Source organism: Paecilomyces variotii (genome assembly GCF_004022145.1).
Source record: "Paecilomyces variotii strain CBS 101075 chromosome Unknown C8Q69scaffold_6, whole genome shotgun sequence".
Taxonomy (NCBI): Eukaryota; Fungi; Ascomycota; class Eurotiomycetes; order Eurotiales; family Thermoascaceae; genus Paecilomyces; species Paecilomyces variotii.
Window position 1 is genome coordinate 241,867 of NW_021167145.1, and position 27,293 is coordinate 269,159.

Genomic DNA, 27,293 nt, shown 5'->3' on the forward strand with positions numbered 1-27,293 from the left:
CCTTTCAACTTGACGGGCCATTCGATACGGCAGAAAGCGTTGGCTTCCTTTGACGAGTCGATAATAGTCCCTCTGCATTCCTCAGCGTCACAGGCAATCGCCGCTTCGACTCGATTCTACCAAGACCGTAGAGAGACGACGAGCGCAAGTGGCTTCTGCAGCTTGAGAACTCAAGACAATAGACTGGCTGGTGAAAACTTCGACGAGTTCATCAGTCTTCTCTCTTGGACGCCAGGCTCGCTCCAGCGCATTGGTCAATCGCCGTACCATGTTGACATTGTTATAACTCGCCCTCCCTCCCATCATTAAGCCCTTACGGCGATTCACTCGTTTAACACACAATGGAAGCCTTATCAGGCTCTCCTCTGGTTTTCCCAGATGCCTCTCGTTCACGATCTTCATTCCAGCACGATCCTTCTAATATGATGTCGCAACATCGGACACCGCGGTCACAATTGCGCCGGCAAAGGCCATCGACTTACCATACTTCCTTCTCAACGAGACTGTGTCTGCTGCTCATATCGATAATCCTAATATTTTATACACCCGTCAATGCCGCTGTCATTTCGATCCGATCTTCTGAGGCGGCGATCTCGAGCGGCGTTGCCGATTCAGCTAGAGAGAGGGAGATCACCGTTGATCGCCAGAGGTCATCCCCACTTCACTCAAGTGTGGAGGAAATTCAAGCAACGGCAGACAACAATGATCTAGAAGATCGCCCTGAGGAGAGATACAATATCGCACTGCCAGAGAAACACATCAAGAGAGCGGACTCATCGCAAATCTCGAGCAGGTCTACATACAGCACATCTCTAGAGTCCGAGTCCTTCCCAACTCCTTTCGACGGTGCCACTTTTGGCAGCAACTTTACCAGCGATAGCTGTCCGGTGTTCTTTGAGAATTTCCTCAAAAATTCGACCATCACTTCTTGCCATGCTGTCTCCCTGCTACTTCAAAATTCCCAGTCTTGGTTCCACTCCCTGAGCTCAGCGGCCGCCATCTCCAATAACCTCGACATCGCATGCTCTGCTCCCATGGTCCTCTGTACGGACATCCTGGCAGACCTTGCCTCACGGCTCATCAGCGACGATGCCTGCGGTAAGGACTATAAGCAGGGAAATCCACTCGTGGCGAACGCCTACGCGGGCATGATTGCTTACCAGCCCATGTACCGCGCAACATGTCTAAAGGATCCCTCTACCAACAGCTATTGCCTCTCGGAGGCGATTCTCAACTCGACCTCTATCACAGACTATTCTATCTACTTTCTGCCTCTGGGTATGAACCTCCCAGCGTCAGGCCGCGCCACCTGCAACGCCTGTCTGGAGGCCACGATGCAGGTTTTCAGTGAAGCCAGTGAGTCTGAAGGCCAGCCGCTCACCAAGACATACATTCCCGCGGCCGAGCAGCTGAATCTGGGCTGTGGTCCCAATTACATTAATACTACAATCCCCATCGGTTCCAAACAGGCCATTGGAGCAGGTAGTCTGATAAGCCCGAATATGCCGCTCGTCAGCTACGGCTTTGCTTTTATGCTCGGCATGTGGCTGTTGGGTATCCTTTGATCATCGAGATTTCGAAAAAAAAAAAGGTGCTATGCTATCGCACACACACACTCTCTTTCTCTCTTCCATCTATACCCAACGAACTTAATTCTATTGTCTATTTTTACATAATCCACTTGCTACACTACACCCTACGTACATACATACATACATACCTACGTCCTACACTACCGATCTCTCATACTCTCACATCATTCTCGGTGCTCCTACCCTCGTTGCAATGCACTCACTCTCCGCATGCTATCTTACCTATCTACCACGTTCCCTGGTACATTCCTACCTTTTTTAGGACTCATTGTTTTACTTTTATCTTCTGATTTTTTTTCTGACGTCAACTGATCCGATTCACTTATTGAGCGAACGTACATAGATGGGAAACACGTCTCACGAGCGCAAGATTTCTTTATTGACATTTCCTGTTCTACCCTGTCACTTTCTCTGGATATGTTGATCTTGGGGTTGAATCAAGTGACCAAGAAGCTTGAAGCTATAAAGTTAGGAATTGATTATTTTCTTTTCGGAACACTCTCGTGGCTATATGATAGTAGGGGTAACATTGAATTGTATCTGAAGGACGTAAAGCATGCGATGATGTAAGATCCAGGTATCATGACGACTGTATATTTTTCGGCGGTATAAGACATAAGTATATGCATGAATCTCACTCCAATGTCCTCAAGCACGTAGACCTGAGATTGTTCGTGATTACGTGACATGCATGATATGAATGCAAAAATATAATATGAAATATTAATAAAAGGAGATTAAATATGAGGCGTGTATCATCCCAAAAGACGTAATGCAGCAGGCTGGATATGCAAGACAGATGCTGCGTTATGCTTCCTGAACCCTCAGCTTCTTCTCGGGAAAGTTGTTTCCCTGAGAGCGACGCCAACGAGACTCTGTTGTGCTTGGCTGCCAAAACTCATTCCCGGGACTTGCTGGGTGGGACTCATGGACATTTCCTTTTCGCGCTTCAGGCGGAAATATGCGAGTTTGGCAAAGCGACCCAGGTGGTTCCAGAAATGGCGACCAGCTTCGTGAGCTGCGATGCGGTCAAGAAGCTCGACTGTCGCGTCGCGGACGACAGGGTCTGGGTGGAACAGACCCATGCTGATATAGAACAGGCCGGCCTGGCTTTCAGGCGTCACAGTGAGCAGTTGGCAAATTCCGGCATAGTCCTCCACGGCATGCGCAAAAGCGAGATAGATAGCACCGGATTCCGCATGAGAAAGTTTGAGCGACCGTAATCGATCGTGATGGTGGTGTAGGTCAAGCTGCTTGACAGGCCTGCCGGCATAATACATCGAAGCGACGTCCTGGACGAAAGAATAATAGGAACGTGTATTCCGCCATCCTTCGATTCTCGACACGGAAGCCGCTAGCTCCCGCTGCTTGGATTCCTCGTCTCGCCATACATAGCCATGTCCACGAAGAGAAGATGGATCAGAAGGGTCTGATCGGAAGCCACTGGGACTCTCCACGGATGGCGATTCTCCTGGCCCGATAATGTACAGAGCTGATGCTCCATAAACCGTTTCCTCAAACGCGGCAGCAACACGCGTGAATTTCGTGATGTAGGCACGCCATTTGGCACGAATCGCACCCTCACCATGACGCTGGGTGATACTGCGGACTATATCCTCCATGAAAAGATTATCACCAGTCGGGTCTGCGTTGGGTCCAGCAGGAGGCGGAATCATCGCGGTCTGTTGCTGGAAGTACAGAAGCCCTTCTGTAACTGGTGCAGGTTCGATACGGTTACTGATTTTCATCCGTCCGGTGGGTAGATCGCAGAGCAGATCCCACCATTCATGATGATTGGCAAAGGTTGGATTTGTTACTCCCGCAATGAAACCCGGTACTCTGAGAAGGTCATCGATTTTTGTTAGGTCGGTGTAAGGAAATGCGTGTCTAGTGAAACCTCGCAGGACACCACCAGAAGCTAGAGCGCAGGCTGCCAGGACCGCTTCAGCAACTTCTCCTGAAGGCCTGTTATGACCTAGAAAGATGACTCGTTTCTGAGTAAGCATTGCGTTGACGAGGACGATAATCGGGTGCGTATAGGCACCGCTCGTTGTGAGATGAGGGTGAAGGGCAAAGGGTTGCGGTGACGAGGCATGAGGTCCCGCAAAGATCTGTATGAGCTTTACCAGAGAAAAGTCGCCGACTGTTTCTGGCCATATTGCTGTTGGGACCTTCACAGGAATAGGGATATCGTTGTAAACGACCTTCGACTCAAACTCGTGCGTGTCTCTAGGAAGAGCGTAACGTAGCTGGTTCTTTGCAGGTGATCCCGGGGATAGTTCCCCACTCGCGATCTCGTCAGCAACCCGCTGCTGGATCATCCGCTCAAACTTCTCAATGAACATATCCTTCGAATCACTCGCTTGTAGGATATGTCTCTCCAAAAAAGAAAGCTTGGGCATCAAGGAGAGATCCATGGCGTTGACAGCATGATAAAGGCTTGCCAATGTCTCCGGGTATGGTGATTTAAAGTAGTCCTCCAGTGCCAGAAGAAGCAAAGGCTGAATTTGTCAGTTCCATGCCCAGAATAGGATGTAATATAGAGGACTTACTTTATATATGTGGAGAAACGAATGCCGCGTACAGATAGCCATGGCTTTGACCACAGCACCTCTGGAATCGTCAGTGCCCAAATTTCCATGACGATCGACTACCGTAGACTCACCGTCTGACCGTGTTGTCCTGCTTTGTATTCACCAGATTCAACACGTACATCAGCGGCGGACCTTCGCCTGCGTGGTCTTCATCGTCGCTACTCTCCTCACTGGACGCCTCGTCCTCCTGCCGCATGTCCATATCGCCTTCTCTTTGTTTTCCTTTTCCTTCATTTCCTTTCGTCTCCTCACTCCCGCCCTCTTCTTCATCTTCATCGCCCGTATCCTTGTGCAAAAAGAAAATCGTCCAATCCTGGCTTCGGACGTGAGTCTGATCCGGTAGCATGAGCTCAGCCAGCATGCTCTCGTCACCGCTGATGGCAGAAGGATATTGATGCTCCATGATGGGGCCTCGGTCAATATGAAACGACGCGACCAATATGTATTCGACATGGCGCTCGGGAGAATCCAAGGGATATTGCGATTTGTAACGCTTGCGCTTCGGTCTGGCAGTCTGCGGTACGGACTGCTCAGTCGATCGGCGACGTGAGGAAGTGCGGGAGCTCGTTGGCGACCGTTTCAAGAAAGAGCCTGCCGGAGATAGTCGTGGAAATCCATTATGAGTTCCCTGGCTAGCAGACGAGGAGAGGGAGGGAAATGGTTCAAGGGAGTTGCGCCGTTCATGGGACGAATCGTTTCCGGACGTGCGATATGGCAATGCGGTCGACATATTTCTGAATTATTGAAATAAAAATCAATTCATATAAACCTAATGCTCCTCAGTGTTGTCTGATGCATGTCCAGCCAGCGCAGGTCAGCGATCCTTGGCTCAGACTATAGATCTATGGTTCAGGGGGGAGTATAAAGCGCGGAGACTTTGGGCGTACCGACCTTTGAGCGGGGCTCGCCAATTGTGGTATCAAGAGAAATCGTGTCAGAAATATCAAAAAACTATATACATAGAACATCAAGATCCATTTTTCATGCCATCGTGATAGATATGAGTGCTTCCGGGGGCGTTGGACTTGCACTGTCGCGGCGCTTTCCCTCTCCCTTTACGGTCCGCTCCCCGCACGTGCTCTGGTAGACGGAGGCGGCGTTACTTGGCACCGGAGGCGGTCGGGGTCGGCAGATCGTCCGTTTGTTTACTCTGGGGACGATAGCAACCAGTAGTTAGTTAGATCTAATACAGATTCACCACAACGAAATATCACTGTTAGTCGACGACTCTAAGGGAATTGGAGATATACGCTGTTTTTCTGCCATAATACCTTGTGCATGAGTACAATATACGATAAACTTCTACGCTGTTGAAGATTCTCTCCCCGTCATCATGGTAGGTTTCGTCCCCGCTTAGCAACGAGAACAGTCGACGAACATCGATAATTGATACAACCTATACAGGTGACTCCTAACGGTACTTACAAACCGTCCCCATTGTCATTTGGGTCGCCTCGCACTTCTCCTTTTCGCAGACCCTCGACGCCCAATTCTCCCTCGACGATTGGCCGACCAAGCACACCGGGCAGTTCTCCAGGGAAAGGGCATACCCCCATTCAGTCCCCAAGCAAACTGAACCAGACTTATACCGCCGAAGATGAGGATACTGCTTCAAGCAGCGCTGAGCGGATTCCACAGCCAAAATTTCGAGAGCCTCCGGCATCTCCTACACCTACGGGCAGGACCAGTGGCCGAGGTAGTTTCTCTTCGACCACGGGGGCCATGTCGGTCGCACGCGGTCCGATAGAGAACGATTCCCTTTCCAGACTGCCACCGGCGCAGTTAAGGGAGATGCGTGAAGCGTTCCAAGTCCTCGATCGCGATAACGACGGAATAGTGAACAGGGAGGATGTCGCGGACGTTCTAAGAAACCTGGGTACAGACAGTCTGACAACAATCTCTGATCCATTGCTAAACTTACATTTTAACAGGTCAAGATTCGTCGTCTGCAGCGGTTGGGCAGTATTTCCCTCCGGGATCATCTCAGACGGTCAATCTACCCACTTTCCTGAATAGCATCTCCACGTTATTGGCTCCTTTGTCATCTTCTCAAGAACTATTGAACGCCCTCGCTGCCTTTGACGATGATGACAGTGGCCAGATCGATGTGGCAGAGCTGAGGGATGCACTCCTGCACACGAGTCCTGAGGCTGGGGAGTCCCCTCTTAGCGAACGAGAGATCGACGAAGTCATAGCCGGATTCACTGGGCGAAGAGCATTCGGGCGGACTGCACGAAGCGGTGGCTTTGCGGGCGGTGCTAAGAAAGGGGACGTTTTCCGCTATCAGGAGTTTGTTGCTAATGTTATGGGCGGCCCAGATAGCGACAAAGCAGGCGCAAAGGCCCAGGTGGATGCTGTGCGATGGTGAGACAAAGTCGAATCCATTTTGCTTATTCGGGGTTTCCTCGGGGTAGGTGTCATGGAGTTCCGGATTGGGATGAACGAACAAAACGAACTATGATGGACGAAACATGCAGCTGTCATTCATGTCTCACATGCTTGTTAATGTTACCTTTATATGCGTGCGATTTGTGTATTTCTAGAACAATAATACTGTTCCGGTAAGATGGTAGACATGTATCCGATTTACGAGCGGAATCGACCATGGGCAGGCAGTAATACAGAACGAGATAGAAAACGGACCGGGCCCTTTCCAATAATAATGCTTGGACTGGCAAGTATAGGCGGATGCTCCTCCAGTAAGAGTATCATCGGAGGATAATCCATCGATGGTATGGGAGCGGATCGAGACCTAAACAATTAGGTTGATACTAAACATCGTCGCATGCGGCGCAAGGACCCCTCTCTGGCCTTCCCAGCCTCTCCAGCCATTCTGGTCTCGAATCGCGCGTCGCGTGTCCCCGCATCCAACGTCCAGCGAAAAGAAAGCACAGGACATCCAGCAGAACCAGCTTGGCGATCGCAATGCTCTGCTCCGCTAGTGTAAACTGACTTCGTTTACTTGATCCCGGGAAGTCTGTTGGATGCAGATGCTAATGCTGCTGCTGCAGCATACAGTCTCCCCGCTCTCAGCGTCATCGCGACTGACACTGTGAAAAAACGATGGCGAGCAAGCCTCCATCGCAGTCCAATCCTTCTAACGTCACCGTGCCACCGTCGCCCCGAACTGCGCGGACGCTGCGGAAGTTCCAGTCGCACCAGACGTTGTACTCGAGCTACTCGTCGATCAGCGGTCAGCAGCAGCCTTCGAATGACTCGAGTCCCTCGCGGGCTTCTGGGCTCGATTCTCCCTTCGATGCGCGAGCCCAGTCGCCAACAACTACTCGGCCACGGAGACGAACGAGATCGAACAGTGATGCCAGTGTGACGGGTTCGGCGATCGTTCATCAGACCCCTAAACGACCCGCGAGGAAGACGGGGTCAGGGATAGGGCTGAAAAGATCGAGTCTCGAGAATTTGCTGAGGGATGGACCGCCAAACGGGGATGTTACTGGAGGTTTGAAGGAATTGCGATATCTTGTTCTGTCTTCGAGGGTGGATGCAGACAGTGATGGCATGGTAAGGATGTTTGCCTTTCCTTCGGGTTTAACCATGTGTCCACCTTGGGCAGATACTGATCCTGAGGCCTACAGTCCCCCTATAGAATATATCTCTGGCTTGCACTTCTTGATGTTCCCGCCCTGCCCACAGACGAATACCTCTCGTTAGTCCACAGAGGGCGTTCACCCGCCTATACAAAGATCCGTAATGATACTTTCCGTACCCTCGCAACGGACCCTCTATTCAAACGTCGGGTTACAGAAGCAAGTTTGATTCGGTTGCTGAATGCTGTCGCATGGAAGCTTCACGATGCCAAAACTGGGACTACGGGATCGCGGCCTGGTTCACGGAGACGTGAACTTGAACTTGCCATTGATACCCCTCCAGTCATAGCTGAAGAACCATCTGGAGATATACCCGAAGTGAGCTTTGGTCCACCTATCAACTTCTCGGAGACAGCCGTCTACGTCCAAGGCATGAATGTCCTCTGTGCGCCCTTCCTCTATGCTGCTCGCAGCGAAGTCGAAGCTTTCGCACTTTTCCATTACTTCATCACAAAGGAATGTCCAAGTTACATCCGAGGGGCTATGGATGGAGTCCATAGGGGTCTGAAGCTCGTGGATCGATGTCTTGAACTCGTCGAACCGAAACTCGCCAATTATCTTTTCTCTAAGGGAATGTACGCCGAACTTTATGCATTTCCCTCGGTGCTCACGCTCTGCGCCTGCACTCCGCCGCTACCAGAGGTCCTACATCTGTGGGACTTTTTGTTTGCATATGGGCCGCATCTCAATATTCTATGCATTGTGGCTCAGCTAATCAGAATGCGCGATACTATTCTCAAGAGTCCAAGGTACGCTAGCTACATGTTCCAAATACAGCATTGCCGTAGATTTCTAACTCAAAGATTCTCTCCAGCCCGAATAAGGTCCTCCGTTCATTTCTCCCTCTAAACGCTAAGGAGATCATCGCCCTCACGGTCCTCCTCGTCCGCGATATTCCTGACGATCTCTACCAGGAAATGGTAGACCACGCCAAATAGACTTTCATTCGAGAGCACGCTTAGTCGCTTCTTTTCCGGCTTTCCGCCTCTAAACTTCATTTCGATTCGTCCGTGTTTTGTGATATCTTGAAGTTTAACCCTTTTTTTCTCTATTTCCCTGGTAGCCTCCTCGAGGCTCAAAACGTTATTTTATTTCTGGATTTGTGTGATTATATCGGGCATTCTGTTTCTTTTCCCACCATGTGTCATTGAGCATTGGACTTTGGGGGTCTCTGCTGGTTGGAGCTAGTCTGGGATGAGCGATTTCTCGCATGTACCTGTATTTATAGCCTGTTTCCTTAGAAATGATAATGACCATTTAATGCAAGAATAGAACGCTTCTTGGGAGAGACACAGGTAACGAGATCCACTTTTACAACTCTGGGTATCTAAACACGACACATCCCCGCTAGCCACTCATGATCTAGAGCTCTATGAGTTTTGAGAACCATCTATTCCTTCATGATAACCATCACTCCTCCAAAGACGCCTCCCACAAACACCTCTCGCACAAACACATTCCGCCCAACGCTCCCCTCGCCCACTCCCTCCTCTCCTTGACACTCAATCCAATATCGCAATAATGATTTAGAATCTCCTCATCTTTCTTGATGCCCCCTCTGTTCCTTCTGCTCTCCCGCCCATCTTTCTCCTTCCACATCGCCCTCTCCTCCGTCGTTCGCGCCATGAAGGTAATCTCTGCACCCCACTCCCACCTTACATTCGGATCGCACGAATGGTTGGCGAGACACCAGAGCGGATGCACGGCGCAGACTTCGGGGCCACCGTCCCATGTGGACAGACGGCCTGAGGCGGTGCCGCGGAATTTGGCATAGAGCGTATTCAGGACCCAGGTGTCGTAGAGAGGGAGAGTGGCGAAGGGGTCGAGACCCATTTCTTCAAGGATGCGCATCGGTTGAAGGATGGAGAGTTGGAATGAGAACGGAAGGGTGGAAGTTGGGTCCGATTCCCAGGGCAGCAGGGTCTGTTCGGTAGATGTTGCTGATGGTGAAATGACGGTAGAGGAGGACGGGAGATCATGGAAGTCTCCCCAGATGTATTTCACCTCGGGCAATTCGAGGGGATGAACCTCCTGCGTAGCTGCCATGGCAATAGCTCGGCCCAGGAGCAAAAGGTATAAGTAATCCGCCTTGTCTTTGGGATCAGGAATATCTTTCCCGATAGACTCGAGTCCTTCCTGTCCGCAGACAGCGGCGTGGTATACCTCCTGTGCGCGATCGTGACATTCCTGGCTGCAGAAGATGGTATCGTCGCACTCTATGCATGCAACAGGGGGGTTTCCTGACGAGAGTTCAGGCAGAGGACCATTGCAAGCGTCGCACAGGTCGTCGTGTAGACGATTTGTTGCTGTCAAAAGGGACGTTTCTCGCAGGATGATCTCGCCAGGTGCGATGTCTTCTTTGGCGAAGAGACCTAGCTGGATTGATACCTCCTCGTTTGCGTTTTTGGTTTCGTCTTGTCCATCCTTCTTGGACCCATGGGAAGGATGGTCATTATGCAAAGCCGGCAATGAGACAGCTCTGACCTCACACTTTGGAGCAACATCTCCCAACCTCTCATTCAGCAACTGCAGCGTATCGGCTGCTTTGCGATCCGGCTCGTGTTCGTTCCATGGATACAGGACTCTGCGAGCGTATCCTTGAGCGTTGAGTGTTGTTGGGTTCAATTGGACTTCTTTTTCAGCTTCACCATCATCAGCAGCGGCAGAATTACTGCCTCTCCTTCTTCTCCGCTCCTGAATTGCTGAGATCCTCTTAATCTTCTCCATCTCCTCCTTCAGCCCAATTTCCTCGCTCTTCACCAAATCACCATCACCATCAGCAAGGAGATTCATCCCACGAAGACAAAACTCATACGCATCGCGCAGGCATCCACAACGAACAAGACTCCTCACAAGAAGCCCATACACATCTCCTATAGAAGAATCGTATTCTTCTTGGGATGTCGGTGTAAAGTTTTCCTCCTCATCATCATCCTCTTCCTCCCCATCGCCCTCATCACGCTTCTCTTTCTCCTGCTCTTCCTGCTCCGTTACATCCTTCCTCTTTCTAGCCAAAAACTCACACCCATCCGGGTCAACCACGGACTCAAATAGAGTTAGAGCCCTATACGCATCCGCAGCCGCGAGGTCCGGATATCCCAATTGCTCGTGAATGCGACCGCGCTCTAGATGTAGGAGCGGGTTATGCGGATCCCCGTATAATCGGGCGGTTGCTTCTTCGCGGTGTTTGAGTGCGAGATCCATTATACAGAGAATAATGAGAGATAATGGATAGGGGTCTATTTTTCGCTCCTTCTCTTTTCCTTTCCTTGATCTGCCAAATCTGTCTTCAAAAAAGAAAATTCAAGTTCTTCCAGGAGATCCACCGCAAGCCCTCGAATTTTCGAAAAGAGAGGAGAACCAAAAAAAAAAAAAAAAAAAAAAAAAAAAAAAAAAAAAAAAAAAAAAAAAAAAAAAAAAAAAAATGGATGAACCCCAAAAAGTCTTATCGGGTACGATCCAGCTCGACCCCTCCAAACAGGGCTTGTGATACTGTTCCGAAAAAAAGTAAAAATCTCCCCTTAAATCCTTTTCCTTTCAAGGAATCAGAACTCTCCGCAGCTTATCATAAAAAATCGGCTGCCCCGTTCGCCACTTGTGGTTATTTTTACCTGTTTTCCCCGCAATCTTCGTTGGATTTTTTTTTATGCTTTTCGGAAATTCGATATCACGTGATTACTTTAATTTACCTATCTGGAAGATCTTGATGCTGGTAAAGAGGTAATTATGATATTCTTTTCCCCCTGGTCTGTATTATACTTTTTTATTGGACATATCTGGTTTGAATATGGTTTCGTTTTAACGGTGGATATGTTTGTGATGCATTTGGAAAAGCGTTAAACAGTACCTTAGGTAGTCTCCAAGTTAATTATATCCGAGTGCCCACTCTGCCAAACTAATAGTATACCTACTGTTCATCCGGATTATAGTTAGAATGGTGGAAGGTAAGAATCGTACTGCAGCTAAATGACGCAAGATGCCAATCAGATAAGGCCAACTTGGCTTGAATTGTGTATAGAAAGTGCAGCATTGGTATAGGCCGCGCTACAACATATGACTTAATCTAACAAAAGCAAACTATCCCTTGCCATAGACTAGAAATCACCGAAATATCTTCGGCGAGTCTCTTCCATTTCTAGCTCCTTAGGCATCGGCTCAAGAAATTTATCAATCTCATCACGCCAGAAATAGTTCTGCGGGTTCACTTGACAAGCAGTAGTGTATTCCCAATATGATGGATACCATCCAGCTGTCTCCCAGTCAATAATACCGACAATTTCATCTCCAGAAGCTAGAATATTCAAGCTGCTAAGATCACCATGCGTAAATTTCAGCGGCCAGCTACTCTGTTGCTGAACGATGAGTTCCTGTAACTCCGGGTCAAGATTTGGATCCAGGTATATGCCTTGACGTAAATGGGTATGAAAATCTTGAACATTGCTAAATGGTCCAAAATTCAGTGAGGGTCCTGGTAATCGACAGTCATATAGAGATTCGCCATTGATATTTGCAATGCCACATCCGTCAGGAGGAATAAGACTCCTCATCTCTTGGATCATCTGCTTTAGTTGTGATAAAACCTTCGCCTTTGATTCCTCACTTCGATCCATCCATCCAACTCCAATCTTGTCGCCATGAATCATTTCCATGAGGATATAGGTCCAGCCGTGATGTTCGAAGGCGCAGAAGATCTTAGGCACAGGAATGGATGTATGGCTGGAGATATAACGCATCGTCGAAGCTTCAGAGAGCTGGACAAGTGGTCCATACTTGATACACAAACTTCGAGAGACGAAAAGAACGCTCCCCTTATGCGGCCGTATATGTTTCAGGAGTTTGATGGCCGCTAAGATAAGAAATCGGTGTAGAAGAGTGTCGTTAACAGAAGATGAATGAGTGGTGGATGAAGGGCAATGAATTTTAGATTTAAAACTGTCTGGCATTCGGATTTATCAACATGTACCGGTCAAAAAGATCAAATTTATCGTGCAGGAGCAGCAGCATTATAGAATGAACACTTATGGTTGTTGTAGAGGCAAGTTATGCTAGAGCTGTGGACGATGAAGAACGGCTGATCAATGGCTGGGAGATTTGGTTTATCCGTGCCGTGAGATCTGCTGTCCCGTTTCCCTGGTCTCTCTGGGATAGACAGAAAAGAAGGCCACAACTGACAGAGCTTAATAGCAACTAAAAGTTGCTGTGCACATGTTTAGCCAGTAATAAGAAAAGAACTCGATTTCAAGCCTGTGGCGCACTCTGAGCAAGTGTTATTCAGCACCGAGATCCTTAAAACTCTTCTATACAGACTTCTTCCATCTTCTATCTGAAACGGCTGTTTATTTGATTGATGAGAATGCACCGGTTCTCGTCTACCGCCATTCTAAAGCCAGAAGCCTTTGACCTCGCGGTGTGATGAACAAAGCAGACTTCTGACTATCCCACTATCACAAATAGAATTAATGGGTTGAGTTTTATTTTTATTGTCAAGATCCTCCATATAACATCTCCCTCCTCCAGGCCCAACCACCCTATCAACCCGAACACGACCCCAATCCCAGGTTAAATCCGTCTGATATCGTTATATAATCTTGGTTAGACAGGAAACTACCACATACGACCATAGGGTGTGGAAAATAGGGCTTCCCGTCCGCTCAGCCGTACTCAAGCCACACGCCGGCAGGTTAGTAGTTGGGTGGGTGACCACCAGCGAATCCCTGCTGTTGTATGTTTTTATTTTTATTGTTCCTACTCTACTTACTTTCTTTGGGTTCTTTTTCACAAAAAGGGAAGCCATATGGGGGTCGAGATATCGATGAAGGTATAAATGATGGGATGATCCGTTCTGGATACAGTCTCAGCGTATATTTATCGGGTCTCTTTTTCGGGGTTTCTCTTTGTTACAGCAAATTGGGTAGTTGAGTATGCTAGGAATCATACGCGGATGTGCAAGGATTGAGACGGTTTTTTGGATCCGGGCGCCTTTTTCGTTTCGAATATTGCATTATATCATTAACTAGCACTCATGTTCACCGCTAGAATGCATCGGTTATCAAACCAGATACAGAAAGTGCCAGCCCTTTCCTATAGGAACACAAGAAGTGAGATTCAATTGACGAACAGAAGACAGTTCCTGATTTATCTCCTGCCACACGGCAACCCTGCCAAACCGAAAGCCCTAACTGCAAATGAATTTTCGGTTATAGGCTCGATTTCATCGGGATCATCTGGCGTGATACCAGAGAACCCCACCAGAGACCTTTCCATTGCCATCAGTAATGTGAGAAGATACTCAGGAACTTGAAACGTACGTGTGCATTGATCCTCGTTCAAAAAATAGATGGTCTTTGCTAGGGAAGTCGTAGTACCATCCTCGCTGACGCATGTGTCTTAGTCCTAGCGTTAGCTGATGTAAAGACAGTTGTATACAGTTAAGGATACTTACTCGAGTATTCCTGCAAGTTGCTGGCGAATGGTATTGATCTCCTTCTTGCTGAACTTAGAGAAAGTAGTAACAGGGGATCCGGGAACTTTCGACATTGCGATGGCGTGCAAGTAACCTCCAGGATATAGATCACTCGGATCTGCTTGAATTAGCTCGTCTTTGCCGTAGAGTATGGGCGTTGCATGATTTTCAGTTTGGCAACTCTCTAAACAGTGAACTTCTTCCTTGAACCAATCTTCCGCCATCTCCAGTATGGTGGGTCTGTCCGATTCGAGGATCGGCCTAGGGTCCATTCTTCACATACATATATCAGTCAGCAGAATGGTACCGGAGCCACATGGTCTCTTCATGGATCAGTGGAGAATATTAGCTCGTAACTCACTCAAAACGAAGCTTTAGGATCACTTTTTCCTGATTGTCTGTTTTCTTCGCCTCGAAAACAGCAACTCTTTGAACAAACTCAGGGACATACTTTTCAGAGAGAACGCGTTCTATCAGGTATTCATGATTTTGCACACATAGAATCTTTCTCTCATATCTGCTGAGGATGCAGCCGTTAGGGAAATGGGATTCCATGACGGGAGAGTATGAGAAGTCTAGGGAGAGTAGTGACGATGACAGAACGAGAGTTGACGTTATAGGGGCAGACAAGTGGAGCAGGAAAGGAAATCCAGAAATGATCAAGGGAGAGATAATAACAATAAATGAGGGGGGATGTTAAGAGATATGACAATCTTTACGCACGTGACACCAAAGAGGTCTTCTACGCTACCCAAAGTTTAGAAAGCTTGGTCAACTCTTCAAGGACAATAAAACCGCGGTTTAAATGGCTTCTGCCTTGATCGCCTAATCCAGACGAGTAGTATTCCTGCAGGCATTGTAATATGTATACTAGGCCGCCTTACTATATGTACCTAGGTACCTCTCTAGGAGTAATATAACTTAGAAATGTATCCGTCGCAAGCTATTAACAGTCGTTTCGGTCGTTGCTACTATCTGTCTAGTAATCTAGGCCACTTCCTATTCTATCGGTCAGTCAATTATTAGTCCTATTATATCTGGCATTATAAATAGCGGTTTTGACACTATTGTTCCTATTTGCAGAGCCAGTGCACAAAACGTGAAAGCCAAGGAAGAAGTATCATCATCATCTGGGTCTACATCGCCATGGGAATTGCAGCTGCCGGTTTGGTCAACTACAGCCTGTCCCATATATCACTAAACGAAGTTGCCTTCTGTTTTCATTTCCTTACTATAATACACGACGTGCTAAAGAAGACAGAGATTCGTACACTCGACACACTAAGCCTGTTAACCTTCCATCGTGCAATACGCAAACTAATTGTCGAAAGTCAGAGTATTAAACCATTGTTCTACGCTTATAGAGCTTGCACTTTCCATTTTCCTGATGTCTGGATGCAATTGTCAGTCTCACAATCATTACTTATGCAAAACAACGTGTAACTTACCAGACTGTCCCCGGTCCTTCTCGAATACCGCCACTTCTCACCAGCCATATGCGCTATGGCTAAGAAGCATTCCCGTAGGCTTACCTGACCGAACTCATGGGATGATACCGAATCGTGATTGATCACTGGGGATACCTGGAAAGTGTATTTCCCCGTCCGCTTGAGGAACACGGTTTCATTATAAGTCGAGTAGAACCCATAGAGGGTCTCGTTATCATCCATGTATCTTGCTACTTGGCCTATTTTCATTCTTAGTATACTTCAATGACTTTTTAAAGGGATTTTTTTACCTAATAACTTGGCCAGCTTCTTCGGAGTCACATTAAGGCCCGTTGTCCAAGGTGCTTTCATCTCGTCAACAATCCATATTGTGCCCGGATCTTTATTGCATTGGACAGTGCTATCTGCCACTGTCCTCGACGACTTTCCATAAAGAGGCGTGCCAGCTTGAGGGTCTCCAAAAGTGAGACCTGGACCTATTTTTTTCTAAAAATGGGTGCAGTGGTATTCAGAGGTTATTGACAAAGCGGCCAGAGACACCAATCTCATTTCCAACAACGTAGCATTCAGAGCGGGTAATGGGACCATGGTTTCTAGGTTTTCTGTAATATCGATTCGTATGCCGTCTTATTTCATCCAGAAGGTTTGTCCACGGAGAAATCTGGTCTTTAGACAGTTTGTGACGGCTACGGGCTGGCCCAGTGCCATACCCGTCTCGGACTTTCAGTTCAGGCACCTGCATGGGGGCCCATATGTCGGTGAAGTCTGTAGGTGCCATTGTTCGAGTTCGAGTATTCTTAAAAACCGTAATGCAGTATTGGATTGAATGATGATGGATTTTGCAGAATATAGCTGCAGAGGCTTTGAATGTTGACGATATTACGCGTATCGTGTTGGTGTTGTCAGTTGACTTCCGTTGAGACCAACGGCTGGTACGAATTATTTGCCCTGACAGCAGCACAGTAGCCCTCGAAGTGGCTGGGAGAACAGAATGGGGGGAAGTGGGAAGTGTTGCAGTGAGTGAATGCGTTAGTGGCGATAGGAACGCAGCTATGTTATCTTAGTAACACTTAGGCTTCTTTGTTATAACTCATTTGATCTTTCCTGTGACTTACGAAGGAAGTTTCCTGAACTTGAGAATACATGAATATTTTTGGAATCCCTTGCTGTTAAATGTGTTACGACTTCTAATTGACTAGATGTTCATTCTAAAGGACAATTCCATCGATTACTTTCTCCAGGCGGCACTTAGGGAGCTACTAACTGTAGAGAAGCCACACGCCGGCAGGTTAGTAGTTGGGTAGGCAACTACCAGCGAATCCCTGCTGTTGTATGTTTTTACTTTATTTTATTTATCCTACTTACTTTCTTTGGATTCTTTCTAATTCGTCCCCGTATTCAGAGATGGCGTGGGAAGTCCCCAAACCTACGCTGACTTCGTTACGTGGATCAGCCATGTATCTAAACCCACCTACTGTACTGTAGCCCTCGACTCAATCACCATTACTATCCACCCTCGTAACCCTCCCTCAGGACCCCTCCGGTTCCGCTTTCTCGCGCCTCGGCATGGAGGCTGTGTATCGAAGCTTCGATGCAGACGGCAATGTGCCAATATCATAGAATGTTGAGTCGCGAGCCCCGAAGAGATCGCAGAAGTACTGAATCACTTCCCGAAGTCATACAGGGAGAAATCTGAGGAAGCTAAAGTAGAGCAGGAAAACGAAATCTAGAATCATCAAGGGAGAGAAGGGAGAGAAGGGAGATATTAGAATATAATCTTCTTGACACAATCTATATGCATATAACACTAAAATTCAAGATGCCTACGCTACCCAAAGTTTAGAAAGCTTGGTCAACTCTTTTAAGTACAAGAAAACCGCGGTTCAAATAGCTTCTACCTTGATCACCTAATCTAGACGAGTAGTAGTCTTATCAATAATTATTTAGAGGTTATCAATAACCTAGGTAGTCAAATTCTCCTGGAGGCACCCTCGTTTGTAATATACATACATACTTGGAAAAATTATACCAGGGATTCTACGACGGCGCGGCCAAAACCGTAGGAAAGGCACACTAAGCACCGATGACCTAGAAAATAGGACTGGCATCAAGACCACCTGATAATACAAAATAAAAAAATCCGTATAGAAACAGATAATTCTATTTCTCTATACACTATACACAAGCAAGCTCAATTCAATCGCCTCTTGTCTGCATATGGTTGACTCCTATTTCCTTAGACGATTTCGGGGTGATGGCCTGCCTGGTATGCTGCATTATTGAAAGCCGACTGGTCCTTTCGGTGTTTTTCCTGGTAAGCCGGCCCAAAGGCAGCCATCGCAATTTGGGTCAATTCGGTACCTCTGGCCTCCAGAATCGACTTTTCATTACTCCATTGGGGATACTATGAGTGGAGTAGAAAGGTTAAGACATGCTATCTTCACAGACTTGCGATACTCAGTAAAGATTAAACATGGACTTACGTTCTGGACCACCCAAGTTCCAAAGTTATCAGAGGTGAAGCCTTCGTCCTTGCTGTCCTTGTATTCTTTCCGTGCATCTTTATCCACAGATTCGAACTGTTTGAGGGCATCCTGGTACTTTGTCTTTGCATTCTCAAGACGATCTGAAAAAGAGTTGTTGGTAATGGTGAGACCATCAAAATTTGTTCGGAATGCGTACTTGGACGCGTCAAATGGAACGTCAATTGCGTTGAGCATTTTGGCGAGTGAGGAGGACTCCGAAATGAGTTATTATTTGGGATAGTCAGATAAATGCTCGAGGTGGAAGAGGGGTTAGAGGGGTACTTTATACTACGATACTAACCCGGATGTTTTCAGCTCCACATGTTCATGTTGAGTAGATATTGTGTTCAGCTAAGTGGGTATACTTAAGAACAAACAAATAGGGTTCGATGTTTCCCGCAGGAAATGACGACGTAGCCTTCGGTGATCCTGGATCTATTAGCGGTGTCGATCACAAAGAGATCGAACTGATTAGCGAAGGTGAAATAATGTATGAGGCATTTTTTAGTATATGCTAAAGTTACTTAGTTGAAAGTAACCTGTTTATCGCATAAGTCAAGCGCTGAACGGCTTCAGCCAGCCACCAACTCAACTTCACCTATATGCATACACGTCATAGATATGGAGAGCGATAGCTGGAAATTCCATAGTCTAATTACAAATTACTCTGTACACTATTATAGTTCTCTTTACATTAGCTTAAGTTGGTGATTCCGCCAAAAGTTCATGTTAACTTGTATTATAAGGCGCCTTTCCTTTTAGTAGAGCACATAATGCAATAAATATCACTTCACAATATTTGACTAAGTAAGTATCTCAATCGATTTATTCTTGCCGAATCGAGCCTGTCTCATATGTCATGGTGAGCTCATTATAGCCACTACCGCAGCGATCTATTAAATGCATAAACATCGAAAAGAGACGACAATGTACAGTACCAATATCATAGGATATCGAGCCGCGAGCCCTGAAGAGATCGTTGAAGTACTGGATATCTTCCCGAAATCATACAGGGAGAAGTTTGAGTGGAAGTGGAAGCTAGAAGAGATTGGTGGGAGGGAAAGGACGAGGAGTTGTTACATCCTCCGAGACATATTATACCCAAGTTTAAGGATGATGGAGGTAAGGATGGAGAAATTAGGAGCCAGAGGGCAATAGAAACAGCTTTAAATATGGGGTTGTAAAGTAGGTGTCTCATTCTGCATCACTTTCACATGTTATTTCAATCGTTCTATGCTATCTTTTCGTGTAGTTGCGGCGTGAATGCAATTTATCTTTGATACTGGTGTCCATAATGCATCTTGAAACGTGCCTGGATAAGAAAATGACAAGGCAGAAGGGAAATGGGACACATTCAGTCATGGAAACAGGTAGGTCCTCCTAAATCGAGACGTGGCGGGACATGATCCGAACAAGATTCTATCTTCTGGGATTAACATCTCAAGATAGAGAAAGTATTACCAAGACCAGCGGGGAATATAAGAAAACGACCACTACATGACCTGGACAACAGTGTCAGCGATTGAGAATGCAGCTGGAAAATGCAGGACTTACAGTGCAATTCTCATCCAAAACAATGGTAGTGCCTTCGCCCACTTCCCCGCCGAGGGCAGCAATACCACCAAGGGTCTGTCGCTGCCTCAAAGTTGCAGCTAGACGGGAAAGCATACTCCTCTATACAATAGAAGAAGCTGTTAGCATTCTTGTTATGGTAAAATTCCCCTTTTTAAACATACCGTAACGAATGCCTCCGTCATACCACCCTGTCGGTCAACGTCGTTTCGGCTCATGATCTGATAGCTGTCTTGCATCCGCTTGCGACTCTTGAGACCAAGACCGGAAACTCCATGTCTTCCAAGAGTGTTTGCGGCATTGTCAGGATCCAAAATATTCTTGCCTGCATGCGCTTCACCCTGAGCTCGTCTGTCAGGAGAGAAGATCTTGATGGTGTTGTCGATTCCAGAACATGCAACGGTGGGCTCGTAGGGGTGGCCTGAGAAAATCAGTAAGAATCAAAAATCAAGTTTCAGTCTGGCAGAGCCGTCTTCCTTACCTTCAATCACGTTGACCACCTCACCATCCCCTTCAAGGATATTGACCAAGTTGGAGGTCTTGCGGTCCCAGATGAATAAATGACCAGAATCGCTTCCACTGACCACATACTCATCATCCAATCCGAAGTAATTCACGTCTTTGACGGTCTTGACATTACAATGTCCCCGATAGACCCTGGTATGCGACGAACAGGGCACATCACGGTGGACGTTTTCTCTTCTCCTGCTGCTTTGGAAACCAGTTTGTCTGAAGAAGATGTCTTCCTCAGATTCTAACTCGTCCTCATCGTCTTCAGATTCATCATCCTCGTCATCCTGGTCACTCTCGCCGTCCTCAGATTCTTCGCCTTGATCATCGTCACTGTTTCCCTCATCATCACCATCAGACTGCAACGCTTGTGGCATCTCGACATCAGAGCTAGAGAATGCAGCCACTTCGTCATCCGGCCCAGAGTCCGCAGAAGATCCACCGTTTGATGCGGTCATCCGAGAAGTGGACGTATCCTGGGAGTGCGACGAACTTCGACGAGCCGCAGAAGCGCGGCCTCTGATGAGACGGACTTCCTCAACGGGCTCCTCCTCTTCATCAGGATCAATATCTTCCTGCACTCGTTCCCGCTCATCATCGTCATCCTTATCCTCCTCGACACTAGTTCTTAGTCCACCAAAAGCGCGATTCACAAGCTCAAAATTCACGCCGTCACCTGCTTGCATAAGAATACTCCTGCCAACTTTCAAACCCCAGAATCTCATTGCTGCGCGGCGATCCATTGCACGGACATTTGATGGGCATGGTCTTTCTTCGCCATCTTCCACTCTCACGCTCGCTCCGTCAAGATCCTCCAGGGGTATCTTTATGGCGTTGGCAAAGGATTTCACTGCTGAAGATTGAGTGTCAAAGACAATGCGAGATTCATCACGCTCGAACCTCGACGCATCCACATTGACCACAGGCGCTGATCCTGCCAGTTCTTCGAGATAAGGGATTAGAATCTCTTCAATCGCTTCATCGCCCGCCGACTGCGGAACAGGAAACCGTGCTCTGTCACGCCTGCGCGCAGGATCATACTTGAAACCATTAAGGAGAGCCTGCCGGTCGCCTTCCAGCCAAAGCAAAATCGCTTTCAAAAAGTCATATCCAAACTGGGACTCTGAATCTATGATGCCGTGTTCTGTCGGAGCGGGTTCAATCTGCCTGAACATCTCTAGTTGGGGGCTTTCCCCGCCTGATGCTGTCTGCAGCCGCCCTCCTAAGACACGGGCCAGTGTACCTGCCGCTTGTACAAACCGTCTTGTAGATTCCCTGTTGCGACGGAGAGTTTGCTGGAAGATAACTTCGTCGGGCGTCGGATTGACCGGATACCTCCAAGTTCTAATGGTCTCATCCATTTCCGGCAAATAAGAGGCCGCATAGCCTAGGGCTGAAGTGAAAGATGCGGTGTACGGGGTGATATCTGCAGAATCCTGTTGAGATTCCGCGGCTTCCCTCACAGAAGCCTCGAGTGAAAACAAAGTCTTCCGGAGCTTCACCAGGGCCTTTGCAATACGGTAGCTTAGGCGCTGGGCCTCGTTGAGAACAGAATACCGTGCCCTCTCCATGACGTCTTCTGGCGTATCGGAGCTTCGACGAGAAAGCGAGGGGATAGGGATATCCTCCGACTCCCCATTGCCGTAGCGTACCCGGAATGACATACTATCACCTTCGTCGGATTCGGAACGCATGCGGGAATGATGCCTGTTACCGCTGTCAAGAGAGGTCATCGAGGTCTTCTTCCGCTTGCGCTTCCTGTCCTTCGAGTGTCTCCTCCTCCCAGAATGGTTGCCATTCCGCAACGTCTCCTCCCTCTCCTGCGCTTCTCGCGCGTCGGGGCTTTGAATCAGATCAAAGCTGTAGATATGATCTCCAGACCAGCTGACCACCATCTCGTTCGGATTGGCATCACTGATCTTACACGCCGTGATATGCCCATTGTCATTGCGCCGCATCTTTCTCCTTCCATTCGGAGCAAATCGCCGGACACACCTGGTCGCCTGTCCCATCGTCTCATCCTCCGGAGTGCCCGGTGCTGGTGACGGACTACCAGGGTCGCCTTTCTCCGCGAGGAGATCTCGACCCAGCATCCGCCTGTCGTGAAGAAAACAGTGGAGGTGAGCGCCTCCCAACGCGATATAATGTGGCTGACTGCTGGAACAGGAAATGGTGTTCAGGTCCAGTTGATACCGTTTATAAGATATCAAGGGAGGAGGCACGTTGGAGTCGTCATGCTGGAGTCCAGGTCTGTAGGCCATGAAGCCCTGACCACCCCGCGGCGAAGGGTATGCTGACGACGGCTGCCGTAGATCCCACTGACGAACCTCGCCATCCTCCGAACAGGTCATAAAGAGATACGGAGACGACTCGGTGACGACCCGCTTCACCCTATCGGCGTGGGACCGGTAGACCCGTGCGTTTGTATTACCCGCAGTCAGGTAGCGTGCTCCAGCGAAGAAGTTATTGAAACGGCGACTTCTCGCAGAGGCCTCGAATGCCGAGGAAGCAGCTCCGTTGCCATTTCCTGAGGAATATTCAATGTCAAACACACGAACCTGCGCGTCGCCAGCACACGTGACCAACGTCTGGTCATTCGAATGCGGCATGAATTTCACGGAGAAAATGTTGGCGGAGTGACCAGTAGCCACAGTCGTATTCAGCGCAAATGGAGCGGTCGACGAGTCGGGCTGGTAAGAGTAGATGTTGAGATGCTGGTCATCGGATCCCGATGCCAGCAACCGCCCTGAGCGAGACCAGCTGGTTGAGTGTCAGAGCCCAAGTTCATTCTAGCCATCGCAGTGGAAGACAGTAGAAGATCGACGAGTGGAAAAAGCAAGAAAAGGAAGAAACGAAGAAAAACCGGATTTGCAACGATTTGATAGTAGAAGGAGGCCGTGGAACAACACCAGGCCACTGCGGAGGACCTTACCTGAGGGCATTTACGCAGCCTGTGTGACCACCCAGTTCGTTCACGATATCTAAGTCGTCGATCCACTCTCTGGCTCCATAGATACCCGGTATACCTGCATAGTGGGACGTCTCCCCGGTTTCCCGCCGGAGCAGGCGATCATATAATGAGGGCTTCATGATCACCAGTGCTGGTCGATTTCACTACCGACCAGTGTTCTCCCACTCCTCGAATCGGACCACAACCGTTTTCCACCTCCGGCGCGCCACTCGTTGCAACGATAGCTCCGAAGCCGGGCTTCGCTCAACGATACCGCAAGAAACCCCGCCTCGCGGTCTGTCAAGATCAGAGGCAAACAGTCCTTCTCCAGGATACAGTCGTGCTCCCGAATCAAGGGTCGAAGGATCACAACGAAACAGGGACGCTGCAACAGACTGGAAAGTCGGATCCTTTGGGGGGAAGCACGACGGGGGAAGATGCTTAGACTTAGACCAGCGTCAGCGGCTGTCCGTTATCGATAAGTAGTGACGGAGCTAAAGACAACGCTCTCTCCCCCACAGCAAAGAAAACAAAGGGAGCTACAGGGATATACGAACCAAAGAAAAAAAAAGGGAGCCTCCAATCCAGGTCCATCCGATCGAGAAACAGGAAAGAAAAGAAACGAAAGAAAAGACACACGCGATGGCGGTTTCTCAGGTTAGTTAGTTGATTCCGCTCTAAGTTGAGGGAAAGCCGGAGATGGACTGGGCAACTCAGGCAACAAGGCAGCCACACCAAAGAGGCGGCAAGCGGCAACTCGTCAACTAACCGGGCGAACCAGAAGCTGAGAACGGCCGAGCTTCGATCGTGCCAGAATCCCATGGATGTATCTTGGCTTCGTTTAGATACATGTTCATGTTCACATCTTTCTTGAGGACATATATATAACTATCCACGTATCGTCCAGTGGCCAGTTAACATTACCAGCTATGTCTGGAGATTTTGTTTAGACCTCAAGTCATCATCATAGACTCTAGTCTCAGGTATATGACAGTTTGTTTGTTCTTAAGAGATGCAAAAGTTATATACAGGATACCGTAGAATGCTTCTTTGCTTCGGTATGCCGGTCCAGTCCACATTGACTTGCCATAGAACCAACCTCTTACGCCAGACAACAATGCAGGAAGAAGTAAAAAACAAAATCAAAGAGAAGCCTTCCTAAGCCTCATTACAATAACTATATGCCAGTTCAACTCTCATTCAAATCAGAAAATATATCCATTCCATTTCACATCCAACAGAAGTGCAGAGCCAATATATCCTGCCCGGTTCGGAAATAACCAACATTCGCTGGTCCATTAATACTTGATATGCTTTTTTTGAAAGTCATCTGAAACAAACGGCTGGCTTGATACATACCCCATCTCAAGGAGCCAGTGATGGTGCGTCCATCGTTATCGTTCACTGTCTATCATACCAGACCTGGTGGAATGCTCCTCCTTCTCTGCACCTGTCCCAGGACGTTGCAGTCCAAGAACCGCCTGGGCCCGGGATCGGATGCGATCAGACAGATTCATTGCCTGCTGCAGCGCACCGCTGAAGTGCTCTGCCTCATCATCCAACCCTTTCAACGCACCCTCCATTTCTTGACAGCGTCTACGAAGTCGTAGCACTTCCTTCCGCAAAATGTCCAGTGACGTGGTTGCGAGGATATCATCTGCATCCGTGTGGTAGGAAGGTGATATCGGCACTCGATGTATCTCCAACGTCTCCGTCGACAAATCATGTTCGGTTGCAGAGTGGCGCACGTCAGTAAGCACGTGTTTGAGGGCTCCGAGCTCCTCAATCCTTTGCAGGAGTTCTTTCTTCTGCCGCTCCCATTCCTCCCTTTCGAGCTTGAACCGCCGAAGATCGGCTGCGCTCTGGGACTGCAACCGTGATGACATAGCTAGGATCTGCATGTATTGAGCTCCGCTTGTCGCAGACTGTTGATGTGCTTCCTCCTTTGTTTTCGCTAGATCTTCCACCTGGGTCTCGAGCTCTTCAGCCCGCTTCTGGAGTTTCATCTTCTCTTCGGTCAAGGCCTTGATCTCGCTGTCAGATACCTTGGTCTTCTTGTCCAGCGCTATGCATCGCGTCTGCTGACGGGAGTATGCCGCCAGGAGGTTGTCATGCTCCCGCTGTAAGGTCTGGATAGCTAACGTCTTCGTGCTTACTTGGTGCTGCAGATCCTGTAGATGTGACGTATGAGCAGATACACTCCAGCCAGGCGAGGGGCCAAGGGGGTGTATCTGAGCACTCGTGGGCGGCAGGTTGACAGATGACGGTGACGGGAGCATTCGAGACATTCCAGTCTGCGACGGTGATTGCAGACGAGCTAACGGTGCAGGAGACGACAGCAGCCCATGGGGAGAGCGCAACCCAGGTTGAGAATATGCATCCGAAAATGGAGTGTTAGCACCTTCTCGAGACATTGCAAAGCTTTGCTCATTTGATCTTGTATCGTGGCGTGTCGGCACGCTGTGACGTCGATGAACATCGCTCTTGTCAAGATCTTGATTCACCAGACGTTTCTTTGGATTTTCAGAAGAGGTGGTCTCGAGCATCGACGATACTTGTGGCTGGACGGACGACGCGGGTGGGTTACCCGACGGGAGCACTGGCTGGGATCGACTGACAGTCAACCCACCTACAAAGGTAGTACACCGTTCGATAACAGTTGCTGCCCATTTCAATTGCTTTTCCACATCAGGCTGTCCCGAGCCGCCTGACGGTCCCTGAGAGTCGTAGGTCTAGAATATATGATTAGTCGGGTGTCAAATCCGCACAGTAGATCGTTCAGTTTTTCACCTGTCGTGCAAAATGGCCGTGTCTTAGTGGAGAAGCTCGCTGGAGTTCATTTTCTAGGGAATCGACTTCTGATAAAACCTTCTGAAGCAAAGGCTTCACCAGAGCGCATTCCAGACACTGGTGGCTCGTATCGTGGCGGCTCTCTATAATTTTCCGCATCGAGAACATACTCTGAGATCTGTTAGTTCCATCTCCCAGTGCATTCGGTCGAGAACTATCACACCGCATGGTGCCTTCACGGGATAATATCGTCTTCAAAGGGGGAAGAGGATCATCATATTAGTCGGATGAGAACGCGGTAACATAGGGATGAGGGTGTTTTGGGAGGTATACCTTGTTCATGGGATCCATGCCCTGAGCGCTGGCCTCAAGTTCATAATCATAAGATAGCCGCGGCCGCTTTGGACTAGGTCCAACAGGGGAGGGGAAATCTCCCTCACGTTGCTGGAGATGCTCTAGTTCCGCCGCAGAGTGTGGCCTGCGACGAGCTGAGGCAAATGCCCCGCGATCAATGTCAAAAATTCCCGGTAATGATGGTAGCATCTTCCCCTGCGGGGACTGATCCGCAGAGGTGCATGCCAAAAGTAGTGCAGAGAGATCCGACTTCATAGTCGCGTCAGGTGGCCGGCTCGTCAACGGGCCGGCTGTAGTAGTGAGATTCTCGTCCCATCCTGGCCTTAATCGTGGACCAGTGTCCATCGCGGTGACGGACCTCCAACTGTGACTGAGCCGCTTCCAACCTTTAATACCTCCATGCGTCGATTAAGAAAACACTGCTTAGTCGTTCTGAAATTGAAAGACGTCGAACTCAGTTGTAAATAAGAAAAAAGTGCCAGTTGAGAGAACGTTGCTATGACTCTGATGGGGTTATCAACAACTCAAAGACATAACCAGTACCCACAAAGCGTACAATGAGCCACAGGATCGTATCTTGACAGAGTCACCCCTCAAGGATCGTGGCGAATCATCAAATCTGTAGTTTCTTGTGCCTGTCCACTCTCAACGTATGATCCGGGTGCTACCGGGGGGTCGCGGCACAGATAAGATGCCCCAGATCGAAGTTCAGCCAGAGAAACGATGACTGCAGATCAACTTCTAAGCAATGTGAACGAATCTTAGGCATGAAAAGCAGCATGGAAAGACCCGGGAAGGAAGTGATCGAAAATCCTGGAGATGGTGCAACAAGATGGACGACGATAGAAACGCTGTATAACGGATAAATGGGGCTCCGTCGGATTAACCGG

General features: G+C 48.4%; 11 protein-coding genes across 11 annotated transcripts; 3 read left to right on the top strand and 8 right to left on the bottom strand.

The window, feature by feature from the left end:
* Positions 1-425: 425 nt before the first annotated feature.
* Positions 426-1,565, top strand: C8Q69DRAFT_402961 (hypothetical protein; the record flags this gene model as incomplete). Its single annotated transcript, XM_028627978.1, has 1 exon — positions 426-1,565. The coding sequence occupies one exon, from the start codon at positions 426-428 to the stop codon at positions 1,563-1,565; it is 1,140 nt and encodes a 379-aa protein (XP_028484535.1).
* A 632-nt stretch (positions 1,566-2,197) lies between these two features.
* C8Q69DRAFT_274206 (docking domain of Afi1 for Arf3 in vesicle trafficking-domain-containing protein) lies at positions 2,198-5,041 on the bottom strand. The gene is made up of 3 exons (XM_028626829.1): positions 4,258-5,041; positions 4,145-4,205; positions 2,198-4,093 (listed from the first exon to the last, which is right to left on the bottom strand). Exons 1-3 carry the CDS (start codon positions 4,914-4,916, stop codon positions 2,417-2,419), a joined length of 2,397 nt encoding a protein of 798 aa, XP_028484536.1. The 5' UTR covers positions 4,917-5,041; the 3' UTR covers positions 2,198-2,416.
* A 326-nt stretch (positions 5,042-5,367) lies between these two features.
* C8Q69DRAFT_468176 (putative calmodulin) lies at positions 5,368-7,009 on the top strand. Its single transcript, XM_028630671.1, has 3 exons — positions 5,368-5,522; positions 5,591-6,062; positions 6,118-7,009. Exons 1-3 carry the CDS (start codon positions 5,520-5,522, stop codon positions 6,552-6,554), a joined length of 912 nt encoding a protein of 303 aa, XP_028484537.1. The 5' UTR covers positions 5,368-5,519; the 3' UTR covers positions 6,555-7,009.
* On the top strand, positions 7,009-9,089 carry C8Q69DRAFT_468177 (putative mitotic check point protein). The gene is made up of 3 exons (XM_028630672.1): positions 7,009-7,705; positions 7,780-8,540; positions 8,606-9,089. Exons 1-3 carry the CDS (start codon positions 7,250-7,252, stop codon positions 8,727-8,729), a joined length of 1,341 nt encoding a protein of 446 aa, XP_028484538.1. The 5' UTR covers positions 7,009-7,249; the 3' UTR covers positions 8,730-9,089.
* On the bottom strand, positions 9,090-11,112 carry C8Q69DRAFT_468179 (putative MYND domain protein). The gene has a single exon (XM_028630673.1). It carries the CDS (start codon positions 10,993-10,995, stop codon positions 9,202-9,204), a length of 1,794 nt encoding a protein of 597 aa, XP_028484539.1. The 5' UTR covers positions 10,996-11,112; the 3' UTR covers positions 9,090-9,201.
* Positions 11,113-11,768: 656 nt separating this feature from the next.
* C8Q69DRAFT_468180 (kinase-like domain-containing protein) lies at positions 11,769-12,821 on the bottom strand. The gene has a single exon (XM_028630674.1). The coding sequence runs from the start codon at positions 12,732-12,734 to the stop codon at positions 11,886-11,888; it is 849 nt and encodes a 282-aa protein (XP_028484540.1). The 5' UTR covers positions 12,735-12,821; the 3' UTR covers positions 11,769-11,885.
* Positions 12,822-13,769: 948 nt separating this feature from the next.
* C8Q69DRAFT_468185 (hypothetical protein) lies at positions 13,770-14,912 on the bottom strand. The gene is made up of 4 exons (XM_028630675.1): positions 14,616-14,912; positions 14,234-14,527; positions 14,100-14,177; positions 13,770-14,047 (listed from the first exon to the last, which is right to left on the bottom strand). The coding sequence occupies exons 1-4, from the start codon at positions 14,807-14,809 to the stop codon at positions 13,927-13,929; spliced, it is 687 nt and encodes a 228-aa protein (XP_028484541.1). The 5' UTR covers positions 14,810-14,912; the 3' UTR covers positions 13,770-13,926.
* Positions 14,913-15,599: 687 nt separating this feature from the next.
* Positions 15,600-16,480, bottom strand: C8Q69DRAFT_498721 (hypothetical protein; the record flags this gene model as incomplete). The annotated part of the gene is made up of 4 exons (XM_028632303.1): positions 15,600-15,645; positions 15,703-15,941; positions 15,993-16,188; positions 16,226-16,480. The coding sequence occupies 4 exons, from the start codon at positions 16,478-16,480 to the stop codon at positions 15,613-15,615; spliced, it is 723 nt and encodes a 240-aa protein (XP_028484542.1). The 3' UTR covers positions 15,600-15,612.
* Positions 16,481-17,613: 1,133 nt separating this feature from the next.
* On the bottom strand, positions 17,614-18,725 carry C8Q69DRAFT_468190 (hypothetical protein). The gene is made up of 2 exons (XM_028630676.1): positions 18,186-18,725; positions 17,614-18,106 (listed from the first exon to the last, which is right to left on the bottom strand). Exons 1-2 carry the CDS (start codon positions 18,420-18,422, stop codon positions 17,939-17,941), a joined length of 405 nt encoding a protein of 134 aa, XP_028484543.1. The 5' UTR covers positions 18,423-18,725; the 3' UTR covers positions 17,614-17,938.
* Positions 18,726-19,552: 827 nt separating this feature from the next.
* On the bottom strand, positions 19,553-23,549 carry C8Q69DRAFT_274369 (WD repeat-containing protein). Its single transcript, XM_028626831.1, has 5 exons — positions 23,242-23,549; positions 20,281-23,069; positions 19,964-20,220; positions 19,782-19,901; positions 19,553-19,729 (listed from the first exon to the last, which is right to left on the bottom strand). The coding sequence occupies exons 1-5, from the start codon at positions 23,397-23,399 to the stop codon at positions 19,721-19,723; spliced, it is 3,333 nt and encodes a 1,110-aa protein (XP_028484544.1). The 5' UTR covers positions 23,400-23,549; the 3' UTR covers positions 19,553-19,720.
* Positions 23,550-24,235: 686 nt separating this feature from the next.
* C8Q69DRAFT_274476 (hypothetical protein) lies at positions 24,236-26,067 on the bottom strand. The gene has a single exon (XM_028626832.1). It carries the CDS (start codon positions 25,803-25,805, stop codon positions 24,654-24,656), a length of 1,152 nt encoding a protein of 383 aa, XP_028484545.1. The 5' UTR covers positions 25,806-26,067; the 3' UTR covers positions 24,236-24,653.
* Positions 26,068-27,293: the final 1,226 nt, after the last annotated feature.

Excerpts from the sequence above, each read along its gene's own strand:
- C8Q69DRAFT_274206 (XM_028626829.1), bottom strand. The coding sequence starts at position 4,916 with ATGTCGACCGCATTGCCATATCGCACGTCCGGAAACGATTCGTCCCAT. Across the intron at positions 4,206-4,257 it reads CAGGACAACACGGTCAGACG|AGGTGCTGTGGTCAAAGCCA; the intron begins GTGAGTCTACGG and ends TGACGATTCCAG. Across the intron at positions 4,094-4,144 it reads CGTTTCTCCACATATATAAA|CCTTTGCTTCTTCTGGCACT; the intron begins GTAAGTCCTCTA and ends TGACAAATTCAG.
- C8Q69DRAFT_468176 (XM_028630671.1), top strand. Across the intron at positions 6,063-6,117 it reads GGACGTTCTAAGAAACCTGG|GTCAAGATTCGTCGTCTGCA; the intron begins GTACAGACAGTC and ends ACATTTTAACAG.
- C8Q69DRAFT_468177 (XM_028630672.1), top strand. The coding sequence starts at position 7,250 with ATGGCGAGCAAGCCTCCATCGCAGTCCAATCCTTCTAACGTCACCGTG. Across the intron at positions 7,706-7,779 it reads ATGCAGACAGTGATGGCATG|TCCCCCTATAGAATATATCT; the intron begins GTAAGGATGTTT and ends TGAGGCCTACAG. Across the intron at positions 8,541-8,605 it reads ACTATTCTCAAGAGTCCAAG|CCCGAATAAGGTCCTCCGTT; the intron begins GTACGCTAGCTA and ends GATTCTCTCCAG.
- C8Q69DRAFT_468179 (XM_028630673.1), bottom strand. The coding sequence starts at position 10,995 with ATGGATCTCGCACTCAAACACCGCGAAGAAGCAACCGCCCGATTATAC.
- C8Q69DRAFT_468180 (XM_028630674.1), bottom strand. The coding sequence starts at position 12,734 with ATGCCAGACAGTTTTAAATCTAAAATTCATTGCCCTTCATCCACCACT.
- C8Q69DRAFT_468185 (XM_028630675.1), bottom strand. The coding sequence starts at position 14,809 with ATGGAATCCCATTTCCCTAACGGCTGCATCCTCAGCAGATATGAGAGA. Across the intron at positions 14,528-14,615 it reads ATCCTAAAGCTTCGTTTTGA|AATGGACCCTAGGCCGATCC; the intron begins GTGAGTTACGAG and ends ATGTATGTGAAG. Across the intron at positions 14,048-14,099 it reads GAACGAGGATCAATGCACAC|GTCTCTGGTGGGGTTCTCTG; the intron begins GTACGTTTCAAG and ends GGCAATGGAAAG.
- C8Q69DRAFT_468190 (XM_028630676.1), bottom strand. The coding sequence starts at position 18,422 with ATGCTCAACGCAATTGACGTTCCATTTGACGCGTCCAAGTACGCATTC. Across the intron at positions 18,107-18,185 it reads GAACTTGGGTGGTCCAGAAC|TATCCCCAATGGAGTAATGA; the intron begins GTAAGTCCATGT and ends CTCCACTCATAG.
- C8Q69DRAFT_274369 (XM_028626831.1), bottom strand. The coding sequence starts at position 23,399 with ATGAAGCCCTCATTATATGATCGCCTGCTCCGGCGGGAAACCGGGGAG. Across the intron at positions 20,221-20,280 it reads GGTGGTCAACGTGATTGAAG|GCCACCCCTACGAGCCCACC; the intron begins GTAAGGAAGACG and ends TGATTTTCTCAG. Across the intron at positions 19,902-19,963 it reads TGACGGAGGCATTCGTTACG|AGGAGTATGCTTTCCCGTCT; the intron begins GTATGTTTAAAA and ends TCTATTGTATAG.
- C8Q69DRAFT_274476 (XM_028626832.1), bottom strand. The coding sequence starts at position 25,805 with ATGCTCGAGACCACCTCTTCTGAAAATCCAAAGAAACGTCTGGTGAAT.